Source organism: Mustela erminea, chromosome 15 (genome assembly GCF_009829155.1).
Source record: "Mustela erminea isolate mMusErm1 chromosome 15, mMusErm1.Pri, whole genome shotgun sequence".
NCBI classification, from domain to species: domain Eukaryota; kingdom Metazoa; phylum Chordata; class Mammalia; order Carnivora; family Mustelidae; genus Mustela; species Mustela erminea.
Window position 1 is genome coordinate 66,929,728 of NC_045628.1, and position 20,296 is coordinate 66,950,023.

At 39.7% G+C, this 20,296-nt stretch overlaps 1 protein-coding gene across 2 annotated transcripts in view; it reads right to left on the reverse strand.

Moving 5' to 3' along the window:
* The window catches only part of FREM2 (FRAS1 related extracellular matrix 2), a 186,604-nt gene that overhangs the window by 81,051 nt on the left and 85,257 nt on the right, over positions 1-20,296 (reverse strand). For both annotated transcript variants that reach the window (XM_032314782.1, XM_032314781.1), the window contains exons 5-6: positions 14,062-14,187; positions 12,701-12,952 (exon numbers count right to left, since the gene is read on the reverse strand). In XM_032314782.1, coding sequence (XP_032170673.1) covers positions 12,701-12,952; positions 14,062-14,187 — 378 coding nt within the window. The remainder of the gene's footprint in view (positions 1-12,700; positions 12,953-14,061; positions 14,188-20,296) is intronic.

A 20,296-nucleotide genomic window follows, 5' to 3' on the forward strand; every position in this document is an offset into this window, starting at 1 on the left:
GAATAAATAGCCAAAACTACTCCATTTCAAGCTGAGAGGAATGCGCTCCTTTATTCTAAGGATCCTTCTTCCTTGTTCCTCCTTGTGAGTGCTACACAGTAGCAGCTTTGCCTCTGCTCCATTGCTTCCAGCACAGATCATGAAAGGGGTCCCAAGAGTCTTCTATCCTTTTGTGTTTGGGTGTTGAAAAAACACAACTGTTCCACAAGCCATGGGTGCTAGTCTCTTTTTAGGCACTTCTGAAATGCCTGACATTGGGGAAGTCAGCCTCTTTGGTTCTTGACTTTCTGGTCTACCACATGGGGATAATCCAGGTGGGTCTGTGTGAAGTCGTATCACCAAGCTCTCAGGTCCATGCACATTCTTCTTGCCCTTCTTGGAGACTGGGGTTTTCCTTGTCAATATGACAGTAGTTGGCAGCGATTTCTCTCATTTAGCATTCACACAACCTGTTCATGCTTACTTCCTGCACTCGTTATTAAAACTAAGGATAAACCCTAAACCAAGATGATAAAAATGTGGACATTATGATTTTTCATATGACTTCTTACATTTAGATAAAACGTACTTGGTAACATCCAGGACTCCTAAGGTAGCACCTTGTTTAATCTTTCAAACATGTGCTCTGTTTTAATTTATAGAGAATCAAAGACTAATTTTTTTTTAAAAAGAAAAATTAAAAAATAAAGCCATGGGGTGCCTAGCTGGTTCAGTAGGTTGAGTGTCTGACTCTTGATTTCAGCTCAGGTTATGATCTCAGGGTCGTGGGATTGAGCCCTGCATCAGGCTCTGTGCTCAGTGGTGAGTCTCCTTAGGGTTTTCTCTTTCCCTTTCCCTCTGTCCCTCCCCCAGTCTGTGCACGGACTCTCTTTTGCTCAAAAATAAATAAAATAAAATAAAGCCATATCACCTCCTAAGGTGTCTCCATACATCCTGAGTTGGGATTGAGGAACAGTCATGGCTGAGATTTGTAATCTTGGTGATTACAGGGTAGCTCAGAGAGGAGGTTGGTAATAGAATTGGGCAGTTAAATAAATGGCTTATATAGGGAAGCTTAAAAGCCAATTCAAGACCATTAGTGTTCAGATAAATACAGTGTCACTTAAGAAGCTGCTGAGCATCTCTAATCTAACCGCTGAAGAGAAACCAGAGCAGACAGAGCTGTCCAGAGCAAGGGCAATGCCGCTCTGCAAACTTTAGGTGGGAGACTAACATTGGTTGTCAGAGAAGGACCTCAAAAATTTAAGTGAGCTAAAAGGTACACATTTTGTTCTTAAAATGTACACACTTTGTTGTTTTAGCATTTTGTAAACACATTTCCTGTGTTTCATGCATTTTTTTTTGTAACTAGAGCTCTGTTCTATCTTTTTTTTCATATTAAAAAATAGTAAGTAGCCCTGGTCAGCCTGCTCTCTCTAGGTATTCATTCATTCATTCATTTATTACATATTTATTGAGCACCTATAAGGGGCTAAGCACCATGCTTTGCGCAGGCTGTACCAATGGAGACACAGCCCTCGTCTTTGAAGAGCTTCTGGTCTAGTAGTTGAAGCAGAAAGTAAATACCCTATTGCACTGTTGTTTTGACAGCAATAATAATGCTAACTAAACATACTGTTATTCTAAATACTTCATATATATTAACTTATTTATTCTTCATAACAGCCCTAAGAGATAGGTGTTCTCATGAGGTAACTGGGTCTTGACAGGTGATGTATCTCCTAAGACAAAGCCAGGACCAGACACCAGGCAATCTGGCTTCCCAGGCATATAGCTTCCATGCATGAAGCAATTCTAATTGCTTGAATTGTACTACCTGGTTTTGCTACTTACTGATGTTACAAATTATATCTATCTCCTTGCCTATTCTTTCCAATTTAAGATTATCATAATCTTTCCCTCAATACTACCACACCATCGTTCACAGCCACAAGCATCACTATTTGATCTGAAAGTTCCTCCTTTCTTCCTTTCCCCTGAATAGTAACTTTAAAAGACTATCCATTATCTTTAAGTCTTTAGCTCCCATTGACATCAAAACTTATTGGTCATTGGCTTCATCTTCCAAAGCATCTGGAAATCCTCTCTCCAGGTTGACTGGTGCCCTATTCTTTGCTCAATCCAACTGCTTATTGAGTATCTGTGTTCTTTTTTCTGCCCTCAGAATAGAGCGCTGTGGACCATACCAGTCTTCCTGAATTCCTTTTTTCTCTTCCTTCTATAACACCACTCTCCTCTGGTTATTTTCTCATCTTTCCCCTGTCCCTTAATTGTGGATGTTTCCTTTGAAAGGACAAAATAAGAAAGTGGCCATTAAGTGCTCAGCACATGCCCTCCACATAGTGAGGGCCAGTTCGTGCTGGTTAGTCATTATTCTTGTTAGCAGCTGGATTTTGAGACACTGATGGGAGTTCACCAGGTAGAGCATGAGGGGGGTGGAGTGCAAGGATATCCCGAGCAGAAGCAGCAGCACAGAGCTTCACACATCTGGGGACTGCAGAACATTTGGCATGTTTGGGACGCTGCTCAGGGTGAGGAAGTGGAGTTAGGAGAAAGACAGAAAGCAGTGGCCAGATCACACCGGACTTGGTGTGCCTAGAAGTCATCTTAGCCTAGAAGTCATCACGTGAGAAGTGTAGTCGGGTTTTTTGTTTTTTTAATAGAGAGAAAAAGAGAGAACCTGCACATGCGTATGAGTTGGGGAGGGACAGAGGGAGAGAGAGAATCTTAAGCAGGCTCTGTGCTGGGTGAGGAGCTCCATCTCACTACCTGAGATCATGACCTGAGCTGAAATCAAGAGTCAGTTACTTACTTTCCTGAGCCACCCAGGTGCCCCAAAGTGTGCTCAGTTTTAAGAAGCGGAGGGCAGTGATAAAATGAGTGTTTAGGGGACCTGGGGGATGGATAGGCTGGGGGTAGGCACACTGGAAGCAGGGCAACTGGTTCACAGGGACTCCAGGAATCTAGGCAAAAGAAGCTGGATGGATGAGCGGTCAGCAGTTCAGACAGGAAAGAGAGTAAGGATATGGTATTTGAAGATATAAAGGAGGCAGAATTAGGGATTTGGGGTGGGGAGTGAGAAAAAGGAGTCTAGCACCGGTAGAATTGCTTACCAAGATTAGGAACACAGGAAAAAAACCAGGTTAGAGCAAGAACCACCTGCCCTACTTTGCTTTGATTTCTTTCAGAAGTTAAGTCACTAGATCCATGGTAACATACTTCCCCTTTACTGTTTAAAAATAAAAGAAGATTCCATACATAAGCAAATGATAGGGTTTTCCATAATTATGACACAAGGGTTTGATGGAGTTTCCCTCTTCACAGAAATATCAAGGGATGATGCAGTGTTTTGAACAAGGTAATGAAGCTCTCCTCGGAGAATTAATCAAACACCTTCTCCTGCTGGTAGTTTATTTGTCCCCTCAGTACCGTTGAACTGGATCCAGTAACACTGGTATTTAGACATACTGACATTTAAAGAACTTCAAAATACGCATCCTGGACCAGTGTTAGTTAAAACATGGTAGTTAGATTCATTAGGAAGACTGAGATCCTCTGGAAAGTGAGTTTAAAACATTCTGTGTCTCTTTCAACCCTGAGGCATAGTGTAGACAGCATTTCATCAGTTCACTGAGCCACACACCATGCACTCTCGACCTGCAAGGAGTAAAGTGAACACCTACCCTATTTATAATCGTGTCTTGTAAGATATCCCCTTGCAGCAGTGAGGACATGAAGAACCCTCCCTGGCTTTGGCTTTTTCAAGCTTTCCCTGGCAATCAGTGTGGTCTTGAAAGTTATCCCTCTAAAGAGGTGTGATTCTAGACGGAAAGCAGGAGGAGAAAACGAAGAAGAAGGAGGAGGTGGAGGAGGAAGGGGAGGAGAAGGAGAAAAGAATGAGCTTCTTGTTGGCATTTTGAGCCCAGAGCTTTGACTCTGTGGCATACTTCCTGGGAGTGTGACAGACTGTTGGTGAAACACCCTCAAGGAAATTGAAGCTGAGATATACTGCAGCCTGAGGAGGTGTAAAAAGAGAGCTCTTTTTCTCTCACAATGCCTATATTCTGACTATTCAGACTTTTTAAAAGAGTACTCGCTAATAAAGCTCTACCAACTATTTAATTTCTTTTCATAAGACTGTGTTTCAACTTGGCAACTGCTGATCTGTACTGTGACTCGGCTCGTTCCAAACTGTGCAATTGAGAGATTGTCACAGCCTAAGGGGGCATGTGATAATGCACATCAATTTGTGAGCTGCCAACTCGCATGACTCAGGCTTCTCAGCTCTTTGTGTGGAGGAGACCTGGCCTTTCCAGAACGGAAGCCACACTGGATGCTCCTTTGAAAGCTCCCATTACATGGGGAGCCTGGTCTTATCGTTCGCCATGTTGAATCTGTTTGCTCCTGTAGCGTGTGTCCCGGAAGGTACACAGAGAACCTGGCCACAGGGTAAGGAGCCCTAATTCCAGGAGAACTGCTTCTGGATGGTGACAGGTTTTATAAAGAAGCAAATGAACAAGATTGACATTTTTACGGTGACCAATGAACTGGCAGATCAACAGTGTCAGAAAATAGTACATACATTCCGAATTTTTTTCTTATTTTTTCCTTCTAATACCATAAATGGAGATGATCTTGTCCATTTAATAACAGAAATTTTGAAGTGTGTGTTTTCCACAACAGACCAGATACATATGCCTTGTCTGGACTTGGTGAATAAATCATCATGCCTGTGTTAAATTCATTGTATTTTACAGACTCTGGCCTCTCCTTACATCATGGGATGTGAAGGTCAAGGCTTTGAAATTCTGTCTTCAGCCAAGCTATAGCTGTTTCTGGCAAATAATTTACAATATCAGATGCTAACAATTACATTTATTAAAAGATCTTTTCTAATTACTCAAGCTCTTATGTTTTTATTGTTTTTACTTTAACACCTCTTTGAATAATTTTAACCTCACAAAAATCTCTAAGTCTAGTATGTGAGAAGTCACTTTTCAGATTTATGTGATTTTTAGCACTAAAATGGAATTCATCTGTGACTGAGATCCTGAGGTTTCTACAAAGGTTTAGTGATCTACTTCCAGGGTTTTAGTGATAATAAATCAGCAACAGTTACCCTTTGATGTCTACAAGATAGTATTACCCAGCCAGCACCCACTTTCCTATGTGGAAGAGATGAGAGTCAGGCATTTGGTGTTACCATGAACAAGACAGAACAAACACAAGATGGCATTCACCCATAAGGATTTGACAAGACAGCCCGAATCTGATCCTTTAAGAAGTGGGCAGATTGCTAAATGATGGGGAAAAAAATCAATGTTGCTCCTTGTCCAGCTGAAGTACCAGAAGACACTACTGTGCTTTCCTAATGATCCTTAGAATTCAAATTTGTAACAGGTGAACCTGAATAGTTTATGAACAGAGTTTACACCTAAAGCCTGTAACTGTCAGCATTTTAATTAATCTAGGATTTGGGGGGGCTATATGTATATAGAAGTATATAGATTATATCGTCTAGTCAAGTTCTCTATTAGGATACCTCCTACTATCTTTAAGTAGAACAGCATAGAATCAGAAGGCAGCCTAACGGTTAGTGTCATGGTCCCTCCTTGTCCACTTAGCCCAGTGCTTACCAGCTATGTGACCCTGAGCAAATTATCTAACCACTCACAAAGGATGACACTAAGGCATCATAAAACCTTGCTCAGAGTTTGTGTGTCTGTGTGTGAAACGATATAATTCAAGCAAAAGACTTAATACACAGATGATGCTTGTGTCACCTGAGGCGAAGGCAGAGGCTTAACCCACTGAGCCACGCGGGTGGCCCTCAATATCACTATCTTAATGTCTTAGAACCACCCTAGCCAATGACATGCCTGCAAATTTAGACCCCATGAATGTAAGAGCTTATTCTTGGGTGGACTGGCCCTGTATCCTGGCCAGTTCCCTGTGCTCACTTTCTTGGGGGCAACAAGGTCATTCTTCAGTATAAATTATACAAAATGGTTAGCTGGTCTCCTAAAGAGCTCTGGAGCCTCTGCCTTTTCTGGTAGCAGCGGTGAATGTTTTCATGTGCCTAGCGGGAGAGATTCAAGTGGCTGCTTACCAAGTGTGCGGGTGTGCACTGGAACAAAGCTCTCCATGCCTTTCCTGCTGCGAGTAGTGCACCGTGTCAACAGTTTTCAGAAGACTAAGGGAGTTCACAGCAGTATAGCAGCAAGGTCCTTTAGAGCTACTGACCATAACCGGTTGAATCAAATGTACTCCTATTGCTAATGAACTCCCTTCGGACTCGAGCTCATTTGCCTGATTTTAATACATGCCCCTGACCTCAGCCTACTGTGGAGTGGCTCCCTGTTTACAGCTGGGCTGCTGGGCACTGGGGCCAACCAGGTTCACAAATAGGTAGACAGGACCAGGAAGAGGAGATCAGGAGGGTCCTCCCAAAGATCAAACCTGGGAAGTCTCACTTCTCTGGATCTTACTACACAGATTTAGTGAATGACTCACTCATTCATATCTACAAATGCTCTTATTGTTACCCTCTCCCACGCATGAGTTTGTTAATAATGAATTAAGCCTGTAATTCTGCACTACCCCCTCCTGAAACCGTTATAATTTCAAAAAATGGTATGAAGTAACTTTTTTTTACCATAAAATGGCTTAAATTTAACTGAAAATCTGAATAAGATGATGGAACAAAAGCACACTATTTTAATATTAGCTATTCTATTTTTATTTTTTTAAGATTTATTTATTTTAGAGAGGGTGAGGGGCAGAGTGAAAGAATCTTTTAGCAGACTCCCTGTGAGTGTGTAGCCAGACGTGGGGCTTGATCTCACGACTCAGCAATCATAACTTGAGCTGAAACTAAGATTCAGAACCTTAACCAAATTGAGCCAACCAGGTGCCCCAGTGTTAGTTATTTTAGAAAGAGGCAATGTTTAAAACCAGTTGAAAGGGCCCAAAAGTGTACTGATTGTTTGGCAACTCCAATAATGTGCTTCATTTTGCATATTCCCATAGTTTCCTTGTTATATAATAAATAATATTTAATGATTTATTTGCAACTAACAGCTCTCAAATCTGTATATTAATATTTAATAGATATATATTCTAATAACTTTTAGTTATTCTACTTTATATACCTGATTTATTGGAAATATGTGTGAAATTGTACTGCACAGTGATTTACCCTTTTACCCTCTCCTCTTTTTCTTCTGGGTCTCATGCATCCTACTGCTTTCAGTTGTCACCATCAGGTGTGCAACTGTGCATTTAACACAAATCCCTAACTCTAGTCAGTTCCATAATAATGGAGGCCTATTACCCGGTTTCACTGGCATGAACCCATAGCTAACTTGAACTTGACCTGTTTAAATAACTTTTCCCCTTCTTCCAATCTCCTTTCCCTTGGCTCGTCCCCTCGCCTAACCTCTTACAGTGAATGGTACCTTCCCTTCTGTGAACCTGTCCAGCACACACACAGGTTTTCAGAAACATACATTGTAAAATCCCCTCCTCCTTCCTGCCTGCATGAGATCCAAGTCAGAGTGCGTATTTGTAGCAGTGCGCTGCTTCCTTGCCAGTATCAAAATCTCACTACACTTTCGGTTCTAATCGTGTTCACTTACATGGCTATCTAATTAATAACTTCCCAATACAGCTCTGACTGTTGCACTCTCTCACTCAAACACTTCCAAGTGCTCCCTACCTAATACATTTGGAACTCCTTATCACATTCAATGGCACCCACGATATGCTTCAATCTCTCAGACTCTACTGCTCATGAGGCCCACTTTTCTCTTCTTTAGCTAGGTTTTAAAGTGCTTTTGTACAGCTCATGTTCGGTCCTTACAAAAGTTCTGAGAGAGGTAGAAAATTCAGGCGATAATATGCTCATGTTTCAGTGAGGAAAACAGACTGAAGAAGAAAAGTGGATTGGTTAAGATTCCTTGGCTAGAAAATAGCAAAGTGGATCTACAACCCAGGTCCAAGAGCCAACTCAAGGACTTGAGCACTCATCCTTCCTCAGAAAGGCAATCTGGCCCAACTGGATTGTCTGCTTCTCTCAGACCCATGCCTTCCCTCAAGTATTCACTCATGTAATCCTGGAATACTTTGTTCTGTTCTCCATTTACCTGAATCCTTCCCTGCTGTTCAAGTTCCTCTGCTTCTCCTCTGACACACAGAGTGATCATGCACTTGTGTTTAATCCCACTCTGCCTTCTTAGTTTCCCTTTTACTGTTTCAAATTATGACTGAAATGAAATGATTCTCATTTAACCTTTTATGCACTTAGTTTTCTTCCTCCCAAATAGACTGTATGCATTGTGAGGTTCTGGCCTATGTCTTAAATGTCTCTGTACCCTCTACCTATCATCTCATTACTCTTTGTAAACACACAACAAATATTTGCTCTGTATGATATGTGGGATTCAATTTTTTTTAGATGGCAGAATATTTCATATATTATTTTATGTTATTGTTGTTTTCCAAGTGTAGAATATCTACAACATTATATCTAGAATCCTAGCCATGGGGAACACCTGGTATAATCTTTACCATCCAGTGCACTCCAGCAATACCTTTCATGCACTGAACATCCATTGGCATTCACTAAATCCTCAGTGTCACCAGCTATTTCAAATAGTCTGCTAATGGCTGCAATGAATTAATATTCTAAGCAGCTAGAGACTCATTTTCCTGTACCTTGATTTTTAGTATTGTTCTAACTCAAGCACACTAAATCAGAATGTAACTTTGTTTTGTCTAGCTATTACTTTAATTGAATTTGGCCATTCCTTCCAATGACTGGCCTAGCTTTACTTAATTGGGAGCTTACCCTAATGTAAATAACGGTATTCAAACAGAAAAAAGGATGATGACCAGGTCTTTCAGCTCAGCACAAATGAATAAAACATATTTCGCCCACACACCATAGCACGATGTATTTTCCTAGTATTAGAAATGTTTTTCTCCTCTAAAGTAGTCCTGCTGTGAGAGAGCTTTTCTGATGTCCGTAAGCTTCTGAACGGCGCTCAGTTGAGTTACATTTACCATAGGGCTCACCGTGCTGCCTCTTACATGTCCCTGGCTCATATCTAGAATGGTAATTTGTTCAGGGTGGTCAAGGAAGCCAGCCACTTCAGCTAAAACCCCTGTGGGTTGCTGCCACAAAAGCAGAAAATGGATTCAGCTCGAACGTTCCTTAATTACCTTCCACAGATTGACAGTGAAGATTAGTGAAATATGTTTAGCCCTGACTTTATACTCTTCCCGGCGAAGAGAGGCCATAACCATTACTGAAGTACTGAGGATTGGAGACAGTAATGGAGGATGTCCAGAGCCGCCCAAAATGACAGCATTGTTCTTACATTAGGGTGTAGCTCATGTGGCAGTCTTTTCCAAACACAATGAAGGCTTTAGCTGTTTCTTTCTTTTCTTTTTTTTTTTTTTTTTAAAGATTTTATTTATTTATTTGACAGAGAGAAATCACAAGTAGATGGAGAGGCAGGCAGAGAGAGAGAGAGAGGGAAGCAGGCTCCCTGCTGAGCAGAGAGCCCGATGCGGAACTCGATCCCAGGACCCTGAGCCACCCAGGCGCCCCGGCTTTAGCTGTTTCTTAAAGATTCTAAACAGATTTGGTCAGGTGTATTTCTGCTCTTTGAGCCCCTTTCTACTCTCACACCCCTGACAGTCTGCACAGAGAAAACCCTTGGTCCCGGGTGAGATCTTCTGATACTGGGACCTTGGAAGAGTCACTTGTGGTCTAGGTTTTGATCTTCTCCTATATAAGCACAGAAACATCATCCCATTGCTTCACTGAGGAATAATCTAGCTTTGGAGAATCAATTCACTTTTTAAAAATTCCAATTGCTCTGAGTTACAAAGTCACAAAGAATTTATTTCTTACTAGTCAGGGAATGGACAGATGATTTGTCATCTGGTATAACCATTATCACAGAAACAAACCCAGCAATCAGAGCAAAGAGTGCTACACCAGGAGGAATATTTCATCCAGATTACGTAACAGGCTTGAACATCTTCCCTACTCCAATTACATAACTTTTAGTGACTAAAAGATAGGCCACCCTCAGAAACCATACATTTCCCCTCCCTATCAGTGTGGACCTATATTTATTCTTTTCTAGATGCTATGACAATTGTCATTAGGTATTGCTTATATTTTAATCTCCTTGATGAGTGTCAGGAGTCATTAAAGCCTACTGATGAAGCACATCAAATCTGAGTGTAATAGACCAAAATTTAGGACATATATCCAACACTTTACATCTGTATGATCTTAAGCACTTTTCTTAGACTAAATCCAGTTTTCCCATTTGCTGAGGAGAGGAGATACCTACCTACTCCATAGCATGGTTTTGAGACTTAACTGGGTAATTCATGTAAAGTTCCTGGTACCTATAAGTGTTCAGAAGGGACAACTGTTTGTATGTTTCAGTATTATTGCACATGTATGAAATTTGACTTTTTCCTTATAAACCAGCATTCTTCCTCTCTCGATGATGAAAGTTCTTTATGGCTAGCAATATTGTTTAAATTTATAAACTATGTATGTGACAAGCAAAACACACTTATAAGATATCAACTTCTAAAATGACTAAAACATAGGTAAAATTAGTATCCCCATTTTACTGATGAAGTATTAGATACATGAGTAAAATCTGACCAGACAGCTAGTAAGATGAAGTATTCCAACAGAGATGACCACAAAGCAAACTCCTCTTAAATAAGCTTTGGGTTTCATTTTAAAAACTGACTGAAATATTTACATGTTGAAAAAAAATCCCTCAAATAGACTTGTTAAAAATTTTGAACAGGCAAAAAAAATTAAGATAATGACCTAGCTTATTGCATGTGAGATATTACCAATTTATAATGCTTTACAGCACTTAGACACTGAAATGTGCTTGATTCTTAGATTCTTTCTAGCACTTTCTTTACTGGAATTTCTACCCTTGTAGTGACTACCTTCCTCTTCATCATTTCGTATTGTCTCCTTAGCATTCATGAAATACACTGTTTTTTAAAATAAGAGAATTGAGTAGAATATGCCCATATTATAAATCATATGAGGATTAATTTGCATGTCCTCTAAAGCAATTTTATCTTCTCCAGTGATTTTATTATTATCAACAGAGATAGTATGCAACAATGTCTTTAGTGTACGACTATGTTCATTCTAATCTCCAAACCCATATCTCCAATTTCCTACTCCATGTCCAGCACTTTGAAAGCATGCAGGCCATTGAAACTAACATGTTCTAAATGAAGTCATTGTTTCATCCCTAAACGTATTCTTCCCCATTCTCCTTAGCACGGTGAACTGGACCACTGTGAACTCAACTGCCCTAGCTAGAAGCCCAAACATTATTCTTCAGACATTCCTGTCCAATCAATCACCATGTCATGCCTAATGTAGGATATCAGTGAAAGTTGAGTGACTCAATAAAAAACAAAGATTTCAAACCAAAGTGCTTTGACCTAATGCCGGGAGATTAATGGCTTATAGAAGCAAATACGCACCGTAGAGACATTTTGATTCATGGAAGAAGAGAAAAAACATTTTTGTTTCCTTATTTCTCTTCATGATATTTGTGCAGAGAAGTATATGGTAGATGGATTAAGATGACTTTCAACAGTGAAACAGAAAGACCTCTTGCCAAGTGCTGGCAATTAAGGTCAACTATAGTATGTTGGGGAGTACATAATGGATGTGGGAGATTCTTCTTGGCTAAAGGACACCAATTCTCTTACTTGAAGAGACTTTCTGGCTTTGAAAGTCAGGTAAGTGGTAAGGATAAAGATTAGTCAGATGAAACAAATAGAGTGTTTTCTGTTGTCTCTGTCTTTTGTACTTTTGCATTTATTTTCTTTTCTCAAGGCACAAGCTATTTCTTTTTTTCTTTTCTTTTTTTTAAGGTTTTATTTTTTTAAGTAATCTCAGCACCCAATGTGGGGCTTTAACTCACAACCCCAAGATCAAGAGTCACAGGCTGTTCTGACTGAGCCAACCAGGAGCCCTTTCAGGCGCAAACTATTTCTTGAGCTGAGAAGATTAACACCATTATACTCCCTTCTATTCTGAAAGTGGGATTATTTTATGGTAATTGAGTTTCCCACAGGAAGAGTGGTCTAGAATAAACCCACCTCCTTTTGGGGGCAGGGAGCTGCCTGTTGGATTTCACTTTCCACACATTTTTTAAAAAAATTCATTTTCCACACATTTATTATCTTTCTAGTTATTAGTTTAACAGTCTTGTCAGATGGGTTTCTTTGTTAACCAAGTTCAAATACTGAGATTAACATTGTAAAATATAAGCTTTTAAAAGCAAAACAAATCAAACAAAAAGGAAATAAATCGATTACAATTGCTTCTATTCTTCCTCATGAAATTGGAAAAATTTAATCACCTAATGGTAAATGGCATTGTAAAAGAAAACTGTACGGAGGAAAAAAACATACATAAGTGTGACTTTTGCCTTTTAAAAATATTGAATCAAGACAGACAAATTGATGCAGCCAACTTTGAAACTTAATACACTATAAAACCAAATATAAAATGCACATGCCTGCTATAATTCTTTTATACTCTCATTTATCTGTCACAAGTTGTGCCTGATGGTCTGCCTGTAGAATAGGCAGAATAATTTTCAAATAAATTAGTACTTACCATCGTCTTTGTCAGGGATGATCTTAATCTGAGCTGCTGGGAACTCCGATCCAATCCTCCCACCCATGGGCATGCTCAGAAGGACATGGAATGTTTCCTCTTCTTCATACAAGGAGTCGTCAATAACAATGATGCGACACATTTTCTCACGCTCATCTCTGTCAAAGTGGATAACACTGGTGTGGTCCTCCGGCCTGGATATGTAATCTGAATAGGACAGCACTGATGTGGGCACAGTTCCACCTGCCGTGCCTGGGGGTAGAGAATCCAAATGATGTTTATGTAGAACATGCAACATCTTCGTGGTCAATTTGTATATCTGAACCTCTCTGGCAATTGCAATAGTGCCTACATACTGTTGTAGCATCATGAGGCACCTTCATAGTGGTTTCAAACATACAAAGAATATTACATTTCAAGTGTTTTCTTCTCTACTTCCTGCCACTGGTCTTTCAGAAGAACACAATATTACAAAATAATAGCTCCTTGTATTCCCGTGCTTACTGGGTGCAGGCAAAGTGCCAAGTGCTTTCCATGCATTACCTGCTTAATCCTCTCAACAGTCTATTGGGGGTTACACACTGGAGGTTTACAGAGATTAAACTACCTGCTCTGGGACCCAGGGCCCAAGGTGGGCCCTGAAGTCTGTGTTTCTGACCACAATTCTTTACTGCCTTTCAACTCATATAAATACATTAATGGGAATTTTCATGAATGTCTGCTCAGATATCAACTGCCGATATGACCTCGTCTTTTACATTCTTAGAAAATCTACCTGTTTGTTAGAAAGATATTTGGTCTATTAATGAATATTATATATTGATTTTAATTTGATGTTACATAAAATCACCTTTTAGAGGAGGCTTACCCAGTGAGCAAAAGAAATATCTTGAAATTCAGAGGAGGTTTACCCAATGAGTAAAAGAAATATTTTGAAATTCAGAGTTTCAAACTACTTTGAGATTAGTTTCTTTTCCTTGGATATGTATTTCTTTGCCCCACCCCCACCCCTTAAAAAAAAATAATCCTCTTTTACATGATTTGGTTTGGGCGAGGAAAGGAGACTTCAATTTCTTGCAGTCCAAACAGCTTTGAGTATTAGAATAAGTAACCACACAAATCACGTATGTTTTGGTAACAGTAATGCTTCTAGGCCCTCTTATCTCTAGTAATTGCTTTTTTTCCTCCTCAGAGATACAATAGTGAAGGAAGACTTCTGGATAAGTGCTTTTTTGTATTTTATGAAAACTGTAATAATAAAGCATACCCTTCAAGGCATAATTTTATGGTTCCAACATGTCAAAGAGTCTTATATACACATCTTTGGGGGGACAGTTCAGTTCTTTGGTAAATCGAGCTACCTTGTTGTGTGTAACAGACCACCATCAGCTCCTGGCTCACGTCTCCACTTCTCCGGATGGGAATGAACAGCTCACCGACATCTTCTTCAACGGAGTATTCGGACTGGGGAATATATACAGTTGACTCTAAGGAGAAAACACAATCACAGCTACTATTATTTTTGTCTGAGTTTCTAATAATCCTAGGCAAAGTAAAATTGCTCTAACAATGAACTTTTCCCCCTTGCATATTCTTTTAGAATAACGCAGTGTGACGGGAAGGAGGAGAAGAGGGGAGCCACGGTAGGTCTAAAGCATGCAGGCTCTGGGCCGGAGAATTCTTGACCTGGAGATAAAGCCCAACATGGCTTTTATCTCTAGTAACTGGTTTTTTCTCAATCAGTGCTGCTGACATGCAACTTTGTTCTCTTGACACAGGTCACCACCTCCCAGTGGTGTAGTCAAATTTTAGAGGCTGAAGAGATGTCGAAGTCACCTTGTCCCACCTTGTACTTTACAGATGAAGAAACTCAGGTGCAGAGAGTTGAACTTAACTTGCCAAGGCCTCTTACTGGTTGAGTCAAAATAAAAATTCAGACCTTGTAAAATCTGTTCTTCTACTCTTTAGCTCAAATGTGTTCCTTTTGAATGATTAATGCTTAAAAACACAGTAATACATTCTTCAACATTTGATTTTTTTTTTGCTTGTTTTTTTTTTAAACTGCAGTTCCTTTAGAATTTGTAAATCTATTAGTCAGCTATAAGGAACATATCTGTGGCTTTCTTCCTTCCCTAGAAAAATAACAATAACAACATAGTATACAACATTATATTTATACAGTAATTCTCTGATTCATTTTTAAGGTAGTTGAAAAGCTTGCTAAATAATAAAAACAGGATAATTAAATTGGTGAAAAATATAGCTAAAAACTGAGTTTTTAGGGAAACATTCAGTTCAGTAAGTTGACATGATAACCCCCAAACAGATACTTTGGTGACTAGGAGTCTCTTTCACTGACAGTCTCACATACGCATAGAAAATGCTTCACAGTTATTTTTAAAACAGTAAGCCACACTGCTTTTGATGATTATAAAAGACTTTTGGAATAAGACATAGGCGCTTGGGGTACATGTTCCATCCTCTCCACCCTGCCCTGTGCCCCAGGAGCTGATGAATGTGAACTACATCAAAGGTTTCCCTTGTGCTCTGGCTTCCCAATGGGTCAGCCAAAGGGGAGCACAGGCAGGAGGTCAAGAGGAGAATGAGGTCTGCGCCATTCATTCCCCTGGCTCCTTCCAGGTTCAGGACTGACCGCACCCTTTCCCCCAAATAATAGTCATGGTGCCCACTGGCCTCTCTAGTTCACTCTCTGGGCTCAGCTAATTTCTTCCCTTGCCTCAGGTCTAGGGGTAGTAATGGTCCGTACTCTTACTAGCCTTTAACTTACTAGCCTTTACCATGCCTGGTGGTTTCCCAATCTTTGCGCTCACCTTTGTAAACAGTTATATTATTGCATTCTTTTAAAATTACTTAATTTAAGTTTAAATTATTACACTAAAAAATCAAGTATGTCATTTGTTTTCTTCTGAGATTCTGACTGATAGATCAACATAAAAAATGGTACCATCAAAAAAAAAAAAGGGTGGTTATAAGATTTTACAACTAATTATTCATTTGTCAAACATTGATTGGGTGACTTGTACTTGCCAGACATGTCTACTAGGCAGAGGGGATATGGAAGTAAACAAAATCCCTGGTTTTAGGCAGTTTTCATTCTAGTTGGGATGGGGAAGAGGAACAAAATAAACAAATATACAAGAATATATGGTATATCAGGAAGTAACAAGTTATATGAAGAGAATAGAGTGTGCTGAAGGGAATGGGGGAGGGGTGACTAGGGCAGGGTATATATCCTGGTGGGCCTGTGTTACATAGTAATGTATCAATCACATCTGAGCTGAGATTGTAAGGTGGTAACCAGATGCCCTTCGTGAATAACTTAGAGAAGAGAATTCCAGGAAAAGGGATGAACAAGTGAAAAGGGCTTCAGACCAAGTAGTGCCAGGTGTGTGTAAGGAATGGCTAGGGGGCCAAATAGCCTGAATAAACTGAGTAAGGAAGAGAGGGCAAGACATGGGACCAGAGAAGTGGTTGTTGGGTGGATGGTGGGAAGATCAGGTGGCACTTTCAGGATCACTGGGAGGACTCTGTGTTTAAGTCAGAGTAAAATATTGTGTAAATAATCAAAGATTACCCAATGGAATGAAAACACAGCGGCTATTCAAAGTTTGCGGTAGCAAAGGAGTCAGTCACCATCACTTGTCTTTGGCAGAGGCTCAAAGGCAGGCTGAGGAGTCGGAGGAGCTGGAAAGCTTTATAGGAAGAAGGGGAAGGCTGCCGGTGTGCCCAGACTCTAGAAGCTGTTGGTACAGGGAAGCTGTGGGCAGGCTGACTAGAAGTGAGGCATCCTATGTGACTAGTTATGGGATCACATCTGGTTTCTTTGGTTGATCTTAACTTGAAAAAGAGGAGAAAAAATAGGAAAGCTGTCAGTTATTGATCAAATTTCGACCATTTGGGGCTGATTGCTTCAGAGGCCATGGTGTCGTTTCCCAGTTGCTGTCATTTGTGAGTCAGAGTTGTATTTTAATATGTGGTCTGTCCCTTGTCTGTGTGTATGTCCATCCATCTCTCAATATAAAAGCATGAGAAGTCATTGAATATGGGGGGTCTTGTAACCTGACATATAGAGATGACAGTTGAGATGACAAACTGAGATGTCAAATTAGTCAGTTGGGCATCTAATCCTGGGTTTCAGTGGACAGGTCCAGATGGGAAAGATAAAAGTGGGAGTTACTGGCTTGTTGATTTATGTGAGGTCTGAGTCAGAATTAAATCATTTAGGGAGGGATTATAGATAAACAGGACAATGGATCCAGCGACTAGCCGCAGGGCATTTAGAGGTCAGGGAGATAAGGAAGCAGGAGCAAAGAAGGCTGAGAGGGGTCCCAGCAATGAGAACAACTAAGGGAGGTGTGGATTCTGGGGGCCAAGTGCAGAAAGTGTTTTAAGAAATACCGACTGATGAAATGTTTCAAATGCTGCTGACAAGTCAAGAAAGTCGAGAATCAATCATTAGATTTGGCAAAGGGAAGTCACTGGTTATCTTTATATGAACTGTTTCAGAGGAGTAGAGAGGACAAAAGCCTGAAAGAATAAGTGGGAGGAGATAAATTTTGAAGACAGGAGGCATAGACACTTCAAAAAATCTGCTGACAATAGAGTGACATCTACAGAAATATCTTGTTTGTTTTCAAGATGAGTTTTTGTAAGGGCAAAATTACTCCTACTATTATGAAGTAGGATTTTACCAAACATAAAATACCAAACATAGAAATTATTGTAACATTTCATTAGCAAAAAATACACAAAGTGCCACAAAATATTCAAGTCAAGTGTTCAATGAGTTCCAATGAGTTTCTTTATTAACTAACAGAAATTAAGAATGGTATCACTTAGGTTTTGGCAGTCCTCAGGTCATTTACTCCAACGGCATTGGTATAACTATTACACAAAGTTTTGTTTCTCTCTTAAAGTTTGCTATGGACCAAATGCGTCCCTCAAAATTTATACATGGAAGCCCTAACCCTCAGAGTGATGATATTTGGAGGTGGGGACTGTTGAGAAAAAACTAGGTTAAGATGAGGTCATGGGAGTGGGACCCTCATTTCGGGATTAGTATTCTTAAAAGAATATGATCTATCTGTCGGCCTGTCTCAGAGTTGATTATATATAGTAGTTATTCTATACTTCTAATCTATACTGACCAACTTTTAAAAATAAGTTATTCATAAAAGTCCCACGTAAGGCATTATAACTTCATCCCTTGAGTACCTGAGTTCCTCCTACATGCTATGGCCCATGTGGGTTTGATTAAACAAGCCAGCACTGGTTAGTAGAGCCAGGAGGTTTGAAGAAGGAATAAAGATGAAAGCTAGGTGTCTTGAACCCACTCCTACACTTGATCGGACAGAGGGTGAAGAGGTCCAGCACCACGTTTAAGTCTTCTGCTGACCGAACTTTGGGCAGAAATAGGTGGTTTATGGGAGAAACAGGAAAAGGAGAGAGGGAGAAAAGCTTCCCTAGTAGATTTTTCTAGTTAACGTCATTTTTCAACCTCACTTCTTATGTATAGTCGAAACTCACATGCAGACTGCCCCAAGCAAGCATGGCTTTTCCAGTGTAACCACCCCCCCCAACTGGCATTTGTGTAGCATCCTTAAAAATTATTAGCTAATACCAAAAAAAAATTATTACCTAATTCGAGTGGGGTTCTTACTATTTGTGAAGCCCTTATTCTAAATGTTTTCCATGTATTGGCTGTTTTTCTCTCAGCAACAAGGCTTTCACATAAGAACTATTATGGCTGTCATTTTACCTCTGAGGACACGAGGCACACAGAGGTCATGGAACCAGCAGGAGGTTAGGCTGGTAGTGGCAATGCCCATATTTGAGCCCAAGAAGCCTGTCTCAAAGACCAAACCCATAACCGCTATGGTCTACTGCTAAAGGAAGAACATTCCGGGTAGCAGGCAGCAGCACTCACGCCAGAGACAAACAGAAGGCTCAACTGAGATTATAAAAGACATAATGACTGCTAAAACAGAGCCGGCAGAGACGGCAGAGGCAGAACAAAGGAAGCTAAAAACAAGTATCTTGAGAACTCCTTTATAGATCCAATGTATTCATAGAAGTCTATATATAAATTTATACATATAAAATTATAAAAGCATTATGTAAGGTATAAAAGCTATATGATATTCATATTAATAAAGTTATAGAATATTATGTGTTACATGTATAAGTACATGTAACACATAATAATGTGTTAATAGGTCTATGGATATAATATCTGTATTATGTAATGTAACAACATGTCCTGTGTCAGATCCTAGTGAGCCCATTAAATGGAAGCTATAGCAGCCTCTGGGAAGGGGTTCGTTGAGAGGCAAAGTCAGGGAGGTATTCCAAAAACAGTAAACTCTCTGCTAAGTAAATAGAGACACACACAAAAATGACTGCAGGGTCAAGCTCTCCAACCTTAATTAACACTGGCTTTCCCACAGGTTAGACCTACGAGGGACCTTTCCTTCTTTAAATCTCTCAGAATTCTTAATGATGAACATGGATGATTTTTATAGATATTCAGATCAGTTTCATTATTCTGTATTTTGCATTTTGAAAGATAAAGCTGAATCCAGGGAGTGCCTTCTTTATTAACCGATGCAACTGTGCTGTAACGAATGCTTTGATCTGCAACCGCAGGGTTTACTTTTAGGTTTGACTGGGCTGTCACTTAGGCAAAAAATGACTTCTGTTCTCAGAAATAAAGTAGTTGTCATTATGTTTGAAAGATAATGTTCATGCTGTCCTTTTCTCAATTATCCTGAACAGATTAAAAACAAAAAACAAAACAGATTCTACTAAAACATGATAGGACAAAATGTTTTCTAAAAATCTTTGTTATATGGAACACAGAAAGAAAATGCAGTGCATGGAGAAAGGCACTGAGTGTTCATCGTCTTTGGAAAGTTTGGCACATTTAAAAACCAACCCCGAAGATATTCCGGGACCTCCTCTGGCTACCATGGTGCCCACAGACTGGTCAACAAGCGGTACTGAGTAGGAAGTCTGTCCCTGATGTGTTTGAACTTGGACAGGTCTCTTAATTTCCATGGTCTTTTTTTTTTACTCTGAAACAGACATAGTGATTGATATAGGCTAAATTTACAGGGACTCGAAAGAGACACAAATAAGAATAATGAAAACATCTGAATCACATGATAACAAGTATCACACGTTCACATCAGGATGCCATGAGATCCAAAAATCATCCTTTAGCACTATGCAAATGTGGGTCAGAATGGATCTTTGGGTAATCTTTGTTCCTATCATTAAATGTTTTCATTTCATGAACATAGAAACTTTCAGACACTAAACTGGTTTTATTTTGCACCCCCTTTTTCATATCCACCACCTGATGCCAGCAATGTACAGATATGTGCTGCACCTTGAATAAGTATTTAGAATTGTCTATCTCTTAAGACAATGCCTTGTGTTTCAAAAGACAAAAGGCTTTCCATTCTCAGAAAAAAAAAAAAAAAAAGAAAGAAAGAAAGGAAAAAAAGCAAAAAGCCTCCACACTCATTGAAATTCAATTTTTGCATGCTTTGTTTATCATTTTGGTGTTCTAAG